At 50.2% G+C, this 16,561-nt stretch overlaps 2 protein-coding genes across 11 annotated transcripts in view; one reads left to right on the forward strand and one right to left on the reverse strand.

Moving 5' to 3' along the window:
- The first annotated feature begins 426 nt into the window (after window positions 1-426).
- CCAR2 (cell cycle and apoptosis regulator 2) lies at window positions 427-15,421 on the forward strand. Of its 7 annotated transcripts, none has more exons than XM_005210229.5 (21): window positions 427-522; window positions 1,396-1,491; window positions 1,774-1,865; window positions 2,293-2,384; window positions 2,585-2,699; window positions 2,871-3,000; window positions 3,175-3,271; window positions 7,860-7,979; window positions 9,586-9,808; window positions 9,895-10,008; window positions 10,305-10,468; window positions 10,912-11,083; window positions 11,171-11,398; window positions 11,493-11,711; window positions 12,327-12,471; window positions 12,598-12,677; window positions 13,363-13,509; window positions 13,661-13,772; window positions 13,866-14,054; window positions 14,169-14,374; window positions 14,601-15,421. In XM_005210229.5, exons 2-21 carry the CDS (start codon window positions 1,434-1,436, stop codon window positions 14,643-14,645), a joined length of 2,748 nt encoding a protein of 915 aa, XP_005210286.1. In that variant the 5' UTR covers window positions 427-522; window positions 1,396-1,433; the 3' UTR covers window positions 14,646-15,421. The 7 variants fall into 7 exon arrangements, with proteins under 7 accessions (XP_005210286.1, XP_024851299.1, XP_059744969.1 ...); XM_024995531.2 differs by having other exon boundaries at window positions 11,493-11,669; window positions 12,595-12,677; NM_001075298.3 differs by lacking the exon at window positions 427-522 and adding an exon at window positions 764-1,093 and having other exon boundaries at window positions 12,595-12,677; window positions 14,601-15,414.
- A 285-nt stretch (window positions 15,422-15,706) lies between these two features.
- Window positions 15,707-16,561, reverse strand: part of BIN3 (bridging integrator 3) — a 50,562-nt gene continuing 49,707 nt past the window's right edge. For 3 of the 4 annotated variants that reach the window (XM_010808016.4, XM_010808017.4, XM_059888987.1), the window contains one exon: window positions 15,709-16,509. In XM_010808016.4, coding sequence (XP_010806318.1) covers window positions 16,363-16,509 — 147 coding nt within the window. In that variant the 3' untranslated portion in view covers window positions 15,709-16,362. 4 annotated transcript variants of the gene reach the window in all.

Genomic DNA, 16,561 nt, shown 5'->3' on the forward strand with positions numbered 1-16,561 from the left:
ACAAGTGGGGGCTGCCCTCAACAAAGGGTAGGGCTAGAGATGGGGTCATTGGTTGAGTCAGACACAAGGATGTCTCTATAGAAACGGGCACTGATCATGCATCCTCCTCCTCCAGTCAGCTGGTTCTCTTGCTGCTGCCGGCTTGGGGGTCCGCCAGAATGAAGCATAGGTGCTGCTTTATGTTTGAGGGTCCAGCTCCATGTGTCTTTGGACCAGGAACCAGTTCTCTGAAGTCTGCTTTTCTCATGGGACACGTAAGCGCGGACACCACCGACGCGCGGCTTCCTAACGCATATCCGATCGGGGAAGGCGCACTTCCGCTCAGCAGTTGGAGCGGGATGGCAGGCCGGTGTGGGGGAAGGGAGAGGTCGGTGGAGAGGAGGGAGGGACTATATCCGGGAGAGTGGCAGCTTCCGACCAGTGGTCGTGCTTCCGGAGAGACGCTTCCGGTGGCGGCGGCAGCAGCGGCTCTGGTGGTTCCGGGTGTCTTTGTCCCCCCGGTGTCGCGGCCCTGGCCCGCAGGTGGGTTGGGGGGGCCTTCCGCCGCCCCTCTGCCTCCTTGCCCCTCCCCCGGCCGAGGGGCTGCGAGAGCCAAGCCGCGAAGATGCACTGGGCGCGGAAGGGGCCGAGCCCCTCTCCGGACTGCAAGTCTCGTCTCCCTGGCAACGGCCTCGGCCCTGGGGGCGGGCGGGAGGAGGAGAAACCGCGCGCCTTCGTCCTCCCACGGCGGCCTGGCCGCGGCCCGGCCCGGGAGATCCGGCTCTGGTGGCCGCTGAGACGGGAGCCGAGGCACGGGGAGCGGGGGAGCAGGAGGGCGGGCGCGCAGCCGGATTTGCGTTCGCCTGGCCGCGGAGCTGTCTTCTCACCAGCCCGTCCGGGGAACAACGGGCCGGGCTTCCGGGGAGAGGGCCTACACCATCTCCTCTCCGGCACCAGCCTCCTCCATTTTTCCGGGCCTTGCGTGGAGCTTTTTGGCGGATGTATTTGAATGAATGAATGTCACCAGGGCTCTTTCCAACCCTTCACTCTCCCCAACCATCTGAGGGTGGCGTGGCATAGTGAGAGGAGCGCTGAGTTGTCGGGAGACCTGGGTGTGAGTCCTAGTTTTTTACGTACCTGGTTCTGTGCCTCGGGCAAGTCTCAGTCCCTCCGAGCTTCGGTTTCCTTTTGTTTGAAAGAGTATAACAGTATTACCCATCACTAGGTTATTGTGAGAGAAACTGAAGCATTGTAATTTCTCTGTTTCCTGGTCCATTTCCTGTTCTCTCCATCTGTCTTCCCTGTTCATTCTCAGTATACATTTCCCCACTTTCCTTCAGATCCTTAGTTCCTTTTTGGGGGGTAGGTGGAAAATCTTCCCTGTGAATTGTTAATTTATTTCTTTTCTGATTGAAGGTTTTTTCCCAAGACTCTGAAAGAGGACAGCATTCCCAATGTCACAGTTTAAGCGCCAGCGGATCAACCCGCTTCCAGGGGGACGCAACTTCTCAGGTGATCACCTTTATCTCTACCTGGCCCCACATTGGGAAGTATGTGGTTTGAAGTTAGTCTTTAACAGACGTTAGTCTTTAAATCCACCAGGGGTTTTCCTGGTGGAGTGCAGTTTGCTGCTGATGTTTCTTAGGAAGCTAGTCGATGACCACAGTGGTTGTCAGCAAAACCCTGTTGGGACTTGTACGGATCCACTTTACCCTTTGGGTTTCCTGTCTTCTCTAGCTGACTCTAGTGCTTACCACGGTAGGTGCAATTCCTGGATTGCTTCTCTTCCAACAGGCGCAGCTTCGACATCCCTTCTGGGCCCTCCTCCTGGTTTGCTCACTCCTCCTGTGGCCACAGACCTGTCCCAAAATGCCAGGCACCTTCAGGTAAGTTGGGCATCCCGTCTAGTGAGTTTCAGCACTTGGGAGGACCTCAGCATGCATGGTTGTCCGATGCTTTCATTCTTACATGACATTGTTCATCCTTCTTGACACTCCTATCGTCAACCAGTCCAGAGGTAACTAGAACTCTCTGACTGGGGAGTCTTTGGTTTTGATTCTAGGGAAATCTCTAGGGTGCTTTTTGGAGTTAAGGAAGAACTGGGAATCCTAGAAGAAGCTTATGGCCCAAGAATCAGCATGACTTCTCCCACCTTCGGTAGATTATGTCCACTAGACACATGTGCTTCCTTCTACAGGAAGCTCCGTGCAGTACTTTGATCTGGGGCTGGAGGGGTGGAGAAAGATGAGATGCTAATGGCAGAGCATGGATAGATGCTTCCTCTTACCTTTAAACTTCACTCTTCTCATATAGGGTGGAGAGAAACAGCGGGTCTTCACTGGCATTGTTACCAGCTTGCACGACTACTTTGGGGTGGTGGATGAAGAAGTCTTTTTTCAGCTAAGGTAGGCTGAGGCCGTTCCCCTTCTGGAAATGCTTAACGGGATTCGGGTCTGTCACCGTGCTGGTGGGGCCTTCTAAAGACATTGCTTTGCTGTTATGCAAGGTGTGAGAAATCTTGATGGGAAGGGCCTCATAGGGACAGTCAAGGTGGCTTGGCCAGGGTCTCTCTCCTGACTGGGTCTCCTGGCTTGTGTGCTGGCAGTGTGGTGAAGGGCCGGCTGCCCCAGCTGGGTGAGAAGGTGCTGGTGAAGGCTGCATACAACCCAGGTCAGGCAGTGCCCTGGAATGCTGTCAAGGTGCAGACGCTCTCCAACCAGGTATTCATCTCTCCTCAGCATGTGCATTGGAAAGGGGTAGGAGGGACACCCTGGTGCCCAGAAAGATGGACAGGAACCTTTCTTTGGTCAAGGGGGTAGGGCCACATTTTTCCAAGGTAGTGAGCACTTCAGCCATGGGATGCCCTGAGTTTCCTGGTTACTGTTCTGCAGCCCCTACTGAAGTCCCCAGCACCTCCCCTTCTACATGTGGCAGCCCTGGGCCAGAAGCAAGGGATTCTGGGAGCTCAGCCCCAGCTGATCTTTCAGCCTCACCGGATTCCCCCACTCTTTCCTCAGAAGCGTGAGTACCCGCGACATGGATATTGGGGGTGTGGCTTTATGGAGTACTCTGGTTGAATGGACTTGTAAGAATTAGGTTGTTGCTCTCAGAGTAAAAGTGGAGACTAGAATAGGGGACAGGAAAGTTGGGCAAATATTTAGGTGTTTTGAGTCACTATCCATTTCCTTTCTGCAGCTCTGAGTCTCTTCCAAACATCCCACACACTTCATCTGAGCCACCTGAACAGGTTTCCTGCTCGGGGCCCTCATGGACGATTGGATCAGGGCCGAAGGTAAGATGATGATCAAGCAGGAAAGGTGCTTCATTTCTTTGCCTCTCAGAGAATGTGCCCCATCCCCCTTTTTTTTGACCACTTCTTAACACCAGCATTCTCTTTGTGCAGCTAGATCCTAGTCCCTTTATCCCTAAGATAGGCTGACACATTGAGAAATATTGGAACTTTATAAGCTGGTTCAACAAGTAGGGATTTGGCATAATTCATCTTTCAAAATATCACACTGAATTTGTTTTTAATATATAATTTTGTCTTTTATTTCTAGTCTCTAAGGTTGGGATACCAGGAATCAAAACTGAAGAAAATAGTAGTGTCCAAAAAAATTTTTGCAGTGTGTTTTTTTAACTGAAGCATAATTTACAATATAATACCAGTAGATTGGAAATTTTATGTATTATGAGATGATTACCACAATAGCTGGTTACTATCTGTCACTCTACAGAGTTATTAAAGTATTGATTATATTGTCTGTGCTGTATATTACATCTCTATGACTTACTTATTTTATAATTGGAAGTTTGTACTTTTTAATCCTCCTTCACTTGTATTAGGGCTTCCCTGATAGCTCTTTTGGTAGAGTCTGCCTGCAGTGTAGGAGATCCTGGTTTGATTCCTGGGTTGGGAAGATCTACTGGGGAAGGGATAGACTACCCACTCCAGTATTCTTGGGCTTCCCTGGTGGCTCAGTTGGTAAAGAATTCGCCTGCAATGAGGGAGACCTGGGTTCGATCCCTAGGTTGGATCCCTGGGTTGGGAAAATCCCCTGGAGAAGGGAAAGGCTCACTCCAGTATTCTGGCCTGGAGAATTCCATGGACTGTTTATGTATAGTCCGTGGGGTCACGAAGAGTCGGACATGGCTGAGTGACTTTCACTTTCACCTGTTTTGCCCATTCCCCCCACAACCCCCTCTGCTCTGGTGACCACCAGTATGTTCTCTATATCTGTGAGTCTGTTTCTGTTTTTTTGATGGTTTTTTTTTTTAGTTTCCTGCAGTGCATGATTTAATTCTTAGTATAAAACATGTTTCTTCCTATACACCACAGAAGTCAGCGATGTGATAGACTATGTATGTTGCACTCTGTCCAGAAATCCTGTGCTGTGGACATGTAGACGTGGCCTTGTGTGGAGCAGGCATGGTGGCTTTGGGCCTTTGGGGCATTCTGGGCCATCGTGTGTCATCTGTGAGCGTTGGGGACTGCCAGGAGCATGCTTCCTGTTCTCTCTGGCTCACATGTTCTGATCCTGCCGTACCCTACCTAAAAGTTTTTGTTTCTATCCCTAGGAGTTATGCTCTAGACTAGTTTGTTGAAGACACATTCAAGTTATTTCTGTCAGTCTTCTTTTTAACTTTTTATTATGGAAATTTTCAAATATAAGCATAGTAAATACCCTCATATACCCATCACCCAGCTTCAACAAGTATCAATATCTGCCATTCTTTTTCATCTGCCTTATACTTTGTTTTTTTTTTTTTTTTTAAGGTAAAATTTATGTAGGTTGATGTGCACAGATCTTAGATGGGCAGTTTTGACAAATGAAAAATCCCATGTGACTCTCACCCCTTTTAAGATACAGAATATGTCCATCACTCCAGAAAGGGTTCTCATGTTCTAGTTCTCTTCTGAAATGAGGACTGTTCTCAGAAGGAAACCGCTTCCTCTCCCAGAAGCCAGTGATTATTACTTGTAAGTAAGGGCTAAGCACGCAGTCTACTGCAGACATGTAAAGGGGGCATGGAGTTCCTCAGAGAAAAAGCTTTAAGCAAAGTGATGGAGCTAGTCTGCTGAAGCTGCTGTGTGCTGCCTCGGGGTAGGTCATTGGGAACTCTGGAGTGGGCAGCTCTGATTGTGTAGGATTTTTTTCCACAGCATCTCCACTGCTTAAAACAGTTTCATTCAAGTTACTGGTGTATAATTCACATACACCCGTACCTCTTGTCCTCTGCATCTTCTTGGTCTTCAGTTTCCAAGGACTCTCCAACTCTCCCGTTCTGTGAGTTTATTAAAGACTTTGTTACAGACTGAGGACAGCAGGTGCCCTCAGGGATAATGTAGCCTGGGTAGAAATCAATGGCTGCTATTGACTTTTTGCTTTAGGTTCAAATTCAGTCTTCCTGTAAAGCCAGTAGCATTTGATTGTCCAGGACACACCAAGCCCTGTGCAAGTTCTGTGTTCTGTTACTTTGGCCATAATGGTTCAGTGTCACGGTCTCTAGAGATAGAAGACATGACTTTTGGGAGTGAGATACTACCATGAGTCTGTAGAAGGGATTTGCAGAGCCGGGGAGGGGGCAGTAGCAATGAGGTCACCCTCTGGGGGAACAACCGTTTATAACCGAGTCAGCCATCTTAGTGTTTGACTGGAAACCAGGCTTTCTTTTGAACTTCAGGTTTTGGGAGGCAGAAACCAGTGTCTCCTTTGGATTGCTAATGCTGAACTACTGAGGGGTTTAGACAAGGATACTCAGCCGGGTAGACCATCTCAGTGTCCTGCTGAAGTTACCCAGATGGCTTCCACTGTTCGTGCTTTATAGTCTCTTCCTGACAATTGACAATAAAGATTACAGGATTCAGTAGAACATGCACTTCAACTTGAGGTTGACAGCCTTTACTGAAGAGTTTACTTCAATCACGGGTGAGCTGAAGAGAGTTATCAAAATGACTTTGGAGCAGTTCTTCTGTTAGAGACACAGAAGCACTGATATCCCACAAGGGCAAGATTAGAAGGCAGCTTTTGGAGGGAGATACTGATGAACAAGGAAATTACCCAGGCAGAAATGTGAGAAAAGAAAAATTCTGCATTAAATATAATCGAGTTAGTCAATCAGGGGTGTCATGACTAGGGAAACAACCCAGGCAGGTCTAAAGGAAAAGAGCAGAGACCTGGTAAAAAAAATAGAATTAGCTCAGTATTACCTCAGCATGAAGAATTGACAGTTGATTTCATTTCCCCTGAGAGACATGGCTCCCCCGTCAGTCTGGCATTTTATAATGGCCTGAAGGCTTTGCTTTTCCACTGTTCTCATTGCTCGCAGCATAACGTAGTGGCACCGTAATAAGTGATTTATTATAAAACATAGTGCATGACATTATGTAAAGTTAAAGTACTACAAAAATTATCATTCCCTCTTTCCCTTTAAAGGTAAGCATTTAAAAACTTTATTTAATTAAAGTATAGTTGGTTTACAATATTGTATTAGTTTCAGGTGTACAACATAGCAGTTATACTCCATTTAAAGTTATGTGCTTTTATAGATCACACTCCATTTAAAGTTATTATACAATGTTGGCTATAATCCCTGTGCTGTGTATTAAACCTTTGTATTTTATTTATTTTGTACATAGTAGTTTGTACCTCTTAGTCTCCTATTCTTATCCCCCCATCCCCCTGTCCCCAAGGTAGCCATTCTTATATTTGAAGACCTTTAGAAAAGCAAAATTACTTCCTGTCACTTTTTTCCCCATTGTTCTTTCCTAGTCTTTATATATATATATATATATATATATATATATACACACACACACACACACATACACACACACACATACACACACACATAGTTTTTATAATTTTAATCTGAGTTCAGATTTTTTTTAATACATTCTTATTTAACATGTGTTCCATATTGCAGAGTAATCCTCAGAATTGTTTTAATGGCTGTATGATTAGTGAATTTTTATGACTTAAATGTGTAGGGTTAAGGGTTTGTGGGGCTTCCCTGGTGGCTCAGATGGTACAGAATCTGCCTGCAGTATGGGAGACCCAGGTTTGATTGCTCTGGTGTGGGAGACCCAGGTTTGATTGCTCTGGTGTGGGAGACCCAGGTTTGATTGCTCTGGTGTGGGAGACCCAGGTTTGATTCCTCTGCAATGTGGGAGACCTAGGTTTGATTCCCCTGCAGTGTGGGAGACTCAGGTTTGATTCCTGGGTTGTGAAGATCCTCCAGAGAAGCAAATGGCTACCAACTCCAGTATTCTTGTCTGGAAAATTCCATGGAACAGAGGAGCCTGGTGGGCTGCAGTCCATGGGGTTGCAAGAAAGTCAGACATGACTGAGCAACTAACACTTTCTCTTCACTTTTTTCAAGGGTTTGTTACCAGATCTCTCTCTCTCAATTAAACTTGATAGAACCCATAGCATGGTACCATATATGTATCTCTTGTTAAAAAAAAAAAAAAAAAAAGTTAATTTTCTCATTTCAAAAATTTACATGTTAGCTGTAACTTACAATGTTTGTAAAAATATTAAAAAATTATTAGCTTTATCAGTCAGAGGCGTCCACCATTAATATTTTCTCTCAGTCTTTTAAAGCTGTTTTTGCTCATTTGAGGCACTGTTTTCTATACAGTGTTCCATACTGTACTTTTTGTTTAACATGAATGGTTTTCTGTGTTATTTAAAGCATTTAAATGTATACTTTAATATCTTTAATAACAGTCTCTTATATGGCTGTTAGTATGGCTTATTTATCCATTTCTTTAAAGTTCAGGATTCAGATGGTTTCCAGCTCTTTTTAGGCCAACATGTCCTGAAGCTGTATTTAACAGTATGGTTTCTTCCTTCTGGTGATGAATCAACCTCCAGCGATGACTACGACTCCAAGAAACGCAAACAGCGAGCTGGTGGAGAGCCTTGGGGTGCTAAGAAACCAAGGCATGACCTGCCTCCTTACCGAGTCCATCTCACTCCCTATACTGTGGACAGGTGAGTGGGGAGGCTGGGCTGGGGGGTGAGACTTGCAGGTGGTAACATTTTTCTTGTGTAAATACGATATAGTCTGGTAGTAATTGTGTATGTGTATTCTTATGACCTTTTTGCTCACTTCATTTTTGTTTTGTAATGTGACAAATTTATTTCAGAATCTCAAATTCAGGCCAGCATAGCACCACTGATTTATGATTTAATCACCAGAAGTTGTTATGTCAGCCTATAATTATGGCATCCCAATCAAAATCCAGGTGCCCAATACCAGTTATAAATCAGGTGGAAACTATGGGTCATGGGAACGGTGGGACTGGTTTCTCAGGGAAGCTCTGAATGATTTCTTGAGTGTGACAGCATGTACGAGGTCACAGGTCCCCATACAAACTTACTTCTCAAGCGTAGAATCTGAGTAGATGAGTGATCCCAGATGCCAGCTAGCAGGGGAGATGCAGGGCTCCAGCTGCTGTGTTAGAAGCCCCCCAGGGCAGATCCACTTTGCTCCAAGTAGAAGTGAGGGCGGCCTCTTAGCACCTCCTCCTCATGACGGGCAGGGAGGGCGGGCTGCCCTGCTTCCACCCCCAGGAGCAGGCCACACCTTGTATTCTCCATGCTGACCCACCTGCCTCCCTAGGGTAATCTCAGGAGACCCTGGTCCCCACATCACCACTGCGGCAGGGTACATCTTGAGTGGTCAGGACACCGATTGCTGATGATTAGCCACACACACAGCTGTGTATTTTTTTAAAATCACAAGTGGAAGCCTGTTGTACATACTATTTGGCACTTTGCTTTTTCACTTATCTTGGAATTTATTGCACATTAATGTTTGTTAGACTGATCTCATTCTTTTTAGCAACCACACGGCTAAGTGGATGGACCAGAATTTATTGAACCAGGTCTCCATTTTTAATCTGCAGTTATTCTAAACCTTGTTGTAATAATAAACGTTCTTCTGTAGACATGTCTGTGGACAGGTGCAAGTATTTTATTGGGCTCAGTTCCTACAAATGGAGTAGCTGGCTTAAAGGTCTGTGAACCTTGAAGGTATGGCCAGGCTTCTCACAGAGGCTGTCAGTTTACCTTCTCACACGAATTGTGAGGTACTTGCACACCCAGCCTTTGCCAACACCGTGTCAGCCAGCTTCATGATGTTTGTCAGTCCAGTAGGTGAAAAGTGATACCCTGATTTGAATTTCTTTAATTATGAGTGATACTGAGGATATTTTCATGAGCTCTTCAGTCTCATTCCTTTTTCTAAGTATCTGTTGCTGTCAGTTTTTCCAGTTTTCTCTTAGACATGTGATTTTTTTTTAGTGATTTGTGAGTTCCTTTTATATTAACTTTAAGATAAAGACTCTTTGCTGTCATATATTGCAAATGTCTTTTTTCCTTTCCCTAGATTGACTTGTAGCATTTAGTGGTCAAATCTAATCCATTTTTCTCTCTTCAGAGGTGTCTTCCTTAGAAAATTCTTCTCAGATTATAAAAGAATTTGCTTCCCTTTTCTTTCAAGTCTTTTTTATGGTTCCATGTAAAAAAAAAAAAACAGAACAAAAAAAACACTTCATCATTGTTCAATCTGGAACTCCCTGCTTTCTTCCCACAGCCCCGTCTTTGATTTCTTAGAACTCCAGCGCCGTTACCGCACCCTCCTGGTTCCCTCAGATTTTCTGGCCGTGCATCTGAGCTGGCTGTCGGCCTTCCCTGTGAGCCAGCCCTTCTCTCTCCATCATCCCAGCCGCATCCAGGTATCTTCGGAGAAGGAGCCAGCTGCTGATGCTGGTGCAGAGCCCCCCCCTACAGACAGCGACCCCACCTACAGTTCCAAGGTGAGTTGGCTGGGGTCCTGCCACTTGATCCCCTTGTTGAGGGCTGAGAAAGCTCTCGAGTGTCTCCTTCACGCCGTCCCTACCAGGTACTGCTGCTCTCCTCCCCGGGACTGGAGGAACTGTATCGTTGTTGCATGCTGTTCGTGGATGACATGGCTGAGCCACGGGAGACCCCGGAACACCCTCTGAAGCAAATTAAAGTAAGAGCTGGAGCCCAGGAGGCAAGACACACTTACTGACGATGGTCAGTCCCTGTCAACTGAGATGCTGCTCATGAGCTCAAAGAAACAGAGTTGAGATACTAGTCGTTCTGCCCGGAGCAGGGTGTGGCCCAGAGATGGTCTTACTAGATTTACGTGGGGTTCAAGTTCATGGGTAGAGAGCTGCCCACCACGTGCAGTGTGGTGGACTCTGTTCCCCAGTGGTGCAGGTTGTTTCCCAGTAGGAAGCCCAGATGATTGGTTTTTCGTGTCTTATCCCTGGTCTCTCTTTGCAGTTTTTGCTGGGCTGGAAGGATGATGAGGCAGTGCTGGTTGGTGGTGAGTGGTCTCCTTCGCTGGATGGCCTCGACCCCAAGGGCGACCCACAGGTGCTTGTCCGCACTGCTACACGCTGCGCGCAGGCCCAGGCTGGCATCGACTTGAGTGCCTGCACCAAGTGGTGAGTGGCTGCCAGAGCTTGCCTGTGGGCACCACTGAGTGGGTGAGACCCAGGCGGAGGCCAGGCTTCTGCTGGGCCTTCCTGACCTGTCAGCTCCCGTCAGTTCCCTCATCCCAGCTCATCTCCCTCCCTCCAGCCCTGCCAGTGGTTGCTGTAGTCCCGAGCATGGCTAGGGATGTGTAAGTGTGTTGAGAGCCAGCTGACCCTCCAAGGCTCCTCAGATGTGGTCCCCAGCCACATTCCGAGCTCCTTACTGCCACGGCACCTCGGATAGTAACTGTTGGATTACCTGTCTCTTCCCATGGACCATTTCTTGAGGACTTGGACTGTATCTTTTAGAGCTTGGCCCACAGTACATGTTCATTAAATGTTGACTGGCAGCTGAAGCACTCACTTGTGAAAGTCATGGGTCAGCACTTCATTTCTCCTTTCACTGTGAGCAGGTGGCGCTTTGCTGAGTTTCAGTACCTGCAGGCGGGACCCCCGAGGCGGCTCCAGACTGTGGTGGTGTACCTGCCAGACATCTGGACCATCATGCCCACTTTGGAAGAGTGGGAGGCCCTGTGCCAGCAGAAAGCTGCAGAGGCAGCTCCCCCGCCCCCGGAGGTGCCAGTGGTGAGGCCAAGGCTTACGAACCAATGAGGGAGGGAGGTACCTGAACCCCGGGACCCAGGTGGTCATAGCCCTTGACATCTGCCACAGGAAACAGAGCCTACAGAGCAGCCGGCTGATGGATCGGAGCAAGCAGCAGACACCTCTAAGAGTGCCGAGAATCCAGAGGTCACCGCACAGCAGGAAGTGGACACTGACCTCCCAGAGGCCCCCCCACCCCCTCTGGAACCTGCTGTCATGGCGCGCTCCCGCTGTGTAAACCTGTCCCTGCAAAGTATCGTGGAGGACCGGAGGCCGAAGGAAAGGATCTCTTTTGAGGCAGGTGTAGGAGCTGGCGGCTGTGGGGCGGTAGCGGGTGATGGGAACACTCTCTGTCCTGAGGCTCATGGCCTCCCGCCACCTCCCCCACCAGGCCACGGTGTTGGCTGAGCTGTTTCTGGAGATGCTGCAGAGGGACTTTGGCTATAGGATTTATAAGACGCTCCTGAGCCTTCCTGAAAAGGTCGTGGCCCCGCCTGAGCCTGAGAAGGAGGAGGCAGCCAAGGAAGAAGAAGCAGTCAAGGAGGAGGCCAAGGAGTCCAAGGATGAGGTACAGAGTGAGGGCACAGCTGCCGAGGCAGACGCCCCGCCGGTGAGTATCGCTGCCCTTTGTGCGGGCACTGGGGCGGCAGGTCCTAAGGCCCACCAGAACTGGAGCACAGAGCGTGCCTCAGCTCTGCTCACTACCCCACACTCACTGCACTCACCTCCTGACCCCGGTGTGACTTGGGCACAGGGCATGTAACTCTCCTGTGTGGCTACACAGCTCGGAGGTGAAGCACCTGGGAGAAGGGAGGAGGGCCTGGAGCTTCGTGAAGGGAAGCGTGGTTGACAGGGCACCATGGACATCTGTGTTCATAGCAGTGTTTTGATGGGTACAGGTGTTTTCATGACCCTATGGTTAACTACAGCACTGCATTTTCTTAACGGTTTCTAAAGTCCATGGGTCTGCTTCTTGCCTAAATATAATCAAGTAAGCAGATTGCTTATGGGACTGGGCTTGACTCCCAAGGAGCACCCCAGGTGTCTGGAACTCGCCCTGGTCTGCTCTGTGACCCCTGTGTAATGAAGTACATTAAATGAGACGCTGCACGTAAGCCTTTATACCATTGCCTGAAGACGGCCAACGTGAAAATGTTAACCGTTGTTATGGTGCGTAATTCCAGGGGCAGCTCTTCTCCTTATCATCTGGGTCTGCTTCTCCTAGAAGGAAGATGGGCTTTTGCCCAAACCCCCGTCTTCTGGGGGAGAAGACGAAGAGAAACCCCGGGGTGAGGCGTCTGAGGATCTGTGTGAGATGGCCTTGGACCCAGAACTGCTGCTCCTGAGAGACGACGGGGAGGAGGAATTTGGTATGTGTGGTGCCAGCCGGATGGTGGCTTCTTGACACTGTGGCTTACTGCTCTCTCGTTCTGGATGGAGCCAGTCTGGACCCACCTGGGCCTTGCTCTAGGCTCACCTCAGGCTTTCTGTAGCAGGAGCCAAGCTGGAGGATTCCGAGGTCCGGTCGGTTGCTTCGAACCAGTCAGAGATGGAGTTCTCGACCCTTCAGGACATGGTGAGACCTTCAGTGTGCTCTTGGGGCTCCGTGATCGGGAAGCCTGGCAAGGCCTCTGACTCTCCTGGGAAAGGGATGCTTTTACTAAATGGCCTCTGGCATTTTTTTTTAATAGATTGATAGTTAAAAAAAAAATTATTTATTTTGGCTTCATTGGGTCTTAGTCATGGTACACCGGGTATCTTTTGCTGTGGCACACTGATTCTCTAGTTTTGGCATGTGGGCACTCTAGTTACTCCATGGCATGTAGGATCTTAGTTCCCCAACCAGCAATTGAACCTTTGTCCCCCACGCTGCAAGGTAGATGCTCATCTGCTGGACCACCAGGAAAGGCCGAGACACCTGGCATCTTCTCATTGATCAAAGACAAAGGTGGCTCTTGGCTCGTGGGATAGCACACTCATAGGATCCAGGAGAATCCTTCAGTGTCTCTATCAGTGTGGTTCTGAGTGAGCTGTCTGATCTAGGAGCACACACGGTTCCTCTCTGGATGACAGGCCTTGGGGCGGAAGTGCCCCAGAGAGAGATCTTTGCTCACAGGCCAAGGGTCAGATCTCCAACTGGAAGGTGTGTCTGGGTGTGAATGTGTCAGCCAAGCTGCCTTATTTTGAAAGGGCTTCATCCTGGGTGATTTAGCATTAAGAGAGCTATTTGTAAATCCTGTTCATCCTTGTTTCTCTTGCAGCCCAAGGAGCTGGAACCCTCTGCTGTGCTCCCTGTGGACTGTCTTCTTGCTTTCGTCTACTTTGACGCCAACTGGTGTGGCTACTTGCACCGGCGAGACCTGGAGAGGATCCTGCTTACCCTTGGGCTGCGGCTCAGTGCAGAGCAGGTAGCGTCTCCCAGCCCTCCCTGAGATGCCTCCCCCAGTGTCGTTGTGTGCAGGTGTGGCTTGGGATGCTGTGGCTCTAGGTTCTTGTGCGCCATTACAGGGGCCTTGCACCTTCTTCTCTGTGGGCATCGTGGGTGTGTGTTTCCTGCAGGCCAAACAGCTGGTCAGCAGGGCGGTGTCCCAGAACATCTGCCAGTATCGGAGCCTTCAGTACAGCCGCCCGGAGGGCCCAGACGGGGCACTCCCTGAGGACCTGCTCTTCGGTGCGAACTGGGCCCTGCGGCCTCCAGGGGACGGGGGCGGGTGGGCTGCTTTCTCCCACTTCCCGTCCCTGAGTCTTCTCCTGGCCCTCCTAGGAAACCTGGACCTGCTACCTCCTCCCGGGAAGAGTGGGAAGCCGGGTACGACCCCAGTGGAGCACAAGGGCCTGGTGTCCCACAACGGCAGCCTCATCAACGTGGGGAACCTGCTGCAGCGTGCGGAGCAGCAGGACAGCGGGCGGCTCTACCTGGAGAACAAGATTCACACACTGGAGCTTAAGCTGGGTGAGTGGCCTGTGGCTTGGGGACATGAAGCGGGAGGCCTGCACCCCAGACTCCAGGCTGCCCGCCATCTGCTCCCCTCTTAGCTGAGCAGTCTCTCCGGCCTGCCCCCACCAGAGGAGAGCCATAACCGTTTCTCAGCCACTGAAGTGACAAATAAGACACTGGCAACGGAAATGCAGGATCTGCGGGCCCGGCTGGCCGAGGCTGAGGAGATGGCCCGGACAGCCGAGCGACAGAAGAACCAGCTTCAGCGGCTGCTTCAGGAGTTCCGAAGGCGCCTGACCACCTTGCAGCTCGACACACAGAGGATGCTTGAAAAGGTGAGCCTCCTGGAGAGCCGGCCGTTGCGTGGTGAGGTGGGTCAGCACAGCCGGCTCAGCTTCACTGGCATTTGCCTCCATCTGCTAGTTTCTTATGGAATCCATCAGTCAGCAGCTTGCGACCGGGAGCCTCCCAGGAGGAAGTGGTTAGTAGTTCTCGGATGGGATCTCGGATCTCAGCCCTTCCTCCTCCAAGTCCTGATTCTCGTGTGTCTGTTTCAAACAGGCTGACAGCTGGGTAGAGAAGGAGGAGCCAGCACCAAGCAACTGAGGGGCCTGGTGCAGGAGCCCTATGAGGTCAGCGATGGAGCCTGCTGAAGTTAGAGCCCAGAAAGCAGCCAGAACAGGACCTGGGAGCTGGAGGCAGGGGTGGCTGACCTGGCGGCACTCGGCCTCTGCAGAGGCGCTCAGGCCGTCAGGGGGGGGTCTGTCTGTGCCACGCGGGTCGGATGAGTGAGGAAGCCGGTTCCACGCGCAACTAAATCCAACATCTTGTGCACCCCTCGAATGTCATTTTGCCCTCTACTTTGGGATTCCTCCTGGGGCCCTTTCGTCTTGTGCTGACTTTCTCCTGTCCTCTTCCAGTTTAGAATAAGACAGGGCAGGAAAAGGCTTTTCAAGTCTGTCATAAGGTCTGATGCCAATAAACTAAAGGAGCAGATGTGGAATCTGGTTGGGGGTAAGAACCCTTATGAATGGCACAAATCCTGCCAGCTTCCAGGAGCAGGTTTTTGGGGAGGGGGCTCCCTGGCCATCACGGGAACAGTGTCAGTGTTAGCGAGCGTTTGGTGTGGGGCTGTGTCTGCCAGTCAACACTGTGTTCAGCTGCCCCAGGTGTGCCAGAAGAAACCAGCACCTGTCCCCCGGCTCCCTGTGTTCAGAATGTGGTATTGGCTCTGGCCCGGCCTTTCCCCTTCCCCACAAGTCTTGCCTCTTTCCATTAATCCGTGGTTTCAGTTTGACTTTGTATATAAAGTTGGTTTTCTTTCTTTTTTTTTTTTTTTTTTGGCTTTTTGTTTTTTAAATAAACCAAAGTCAAAAACAAACCCAGTGTGCTCCATAGCTCTCCCCTTGACTCCTTGTCTAGGTCTGATTCTGCACTCTCCTCCCCACCCTCAACCCAGCCTCTGCTGGTGGAGGTGTCTCCTCCAGAGGGTGGCTGGTAGGGGGCAGCTCTGGGCTCCATGACCTGTTGGTCAGGAGAGGGGATGCTACGGGTGGTTGGGGCAACCCTGCCCTGACCACCCCCCTAAGGGGGTAAGGGGGCAGCCTAACCCAGAGAGAGACCTGGGGTGGCCCTTCCCTTCTTAATAGTTACAGCACAATAATATATGGACATTTCATTGAAAATTTTACTTGGAAAAATAAAGTTCCAAATAACCAGGTGAGACATAAACCCACTCTTCTTGCTCTGAGGCCCATGACTTGGTCAGTGACGTTTAGTGTGGTAGGATGTTTACACACGTTGAGTCCCAGCTTCTAGGGAAGCTGTAAGACTAAGGGTCTCCCCTGCAGGTGACCCAAAGGCTAGAAGTGGGCTGAGCCTGAGTGCTGGGAGACACTCCAGGGCAGTGTCGCAGCCTCTCCCAGAAAAGGTGAGTCTGAGGTGAAAAGGCAGCGTAGGTGGGGGACTCCCAAGGGAGCCCTTCTGGAGGTAGATGTGGTCCCAACTGTGCAGCCAGGCTGAGACCTCTAGGGAGCTGACAGTCCAGGCTCTGGCCCGAGGCCAGGAGGCACTTTGGACGGTTCTTCAGGAACAGACAGCCTACACTGCTTACCTGTCTGCGGGTTTCTGCTACGGTGGGGTAGGGACACAGCAGCCTGCTAGGGCTCTTGGTGTCAGGCCTTCCCAGGGGCTGGGGAGGGGGAGCCACCACTGTCCCCATACTTCTCCCAAGGAGGGGCCCTTTGCTGGCTGATGCCCGAGCTTTTGAAAAGGGCAGATGAGGGAGGCTGGCTTGTGTTCCAGAGTTTTCCCCAGGCCAGGCTCAGTCATCCGCCACGATGGAGAGGGCTCGGAGCTCGCTCAGCCTGGCCTCGTTCTCCCGCTCCCGCTGCTCGTCAGGGCAGCCGGGCTGGTCAAGCTGCTGGGTCAAGTCTCCGAAGATCTTGTGCATTTCTGAGTAGTACACGACCTGGGGGGGGAAGAGGAGAGGTCTGCAGGTGCTGTGCTCAGGACACGGGGCC

The sequence above is a fragment of the Bos taurus genome, chromosome 8, assembly GCF_002263795.3.
Source record: "Bos taurus isolate L1 Dominette 01449 registration number 42190680 breed Hereford chromosome 8, ARS-UCD2.0, whole genome shotgun sequence".
Lineage (NCBI taxonomy): Eukaryota > Metazoa > Chordata > Mammalia > Artiodactyla > Bovidae > Bos > Bos taurus.

Coding starts and splice junctions, on each gene's coding strand:
- CCAR2 (XM_059888986.1), top strand. CDS start 1,434: ATGTCACAGTTTAAGCGCCAGCGGATCAACCCGCTTCCAGGGGGACGC. Junction 2,700..2,870: donor TGCAGACGCTCTCCAACCAG/GTATTCATCTCT, acceptor ACTGTTCTGCAG/CCCCTACTGAAGTCCCCAGC. Junction 12,678..13,362: donor TCTCGACCCTTCAGGACATG/GTGAGACCTTCA, acceptor TTTCTCTTGCAG/CCCAAGGAGCTGGAACCCTC.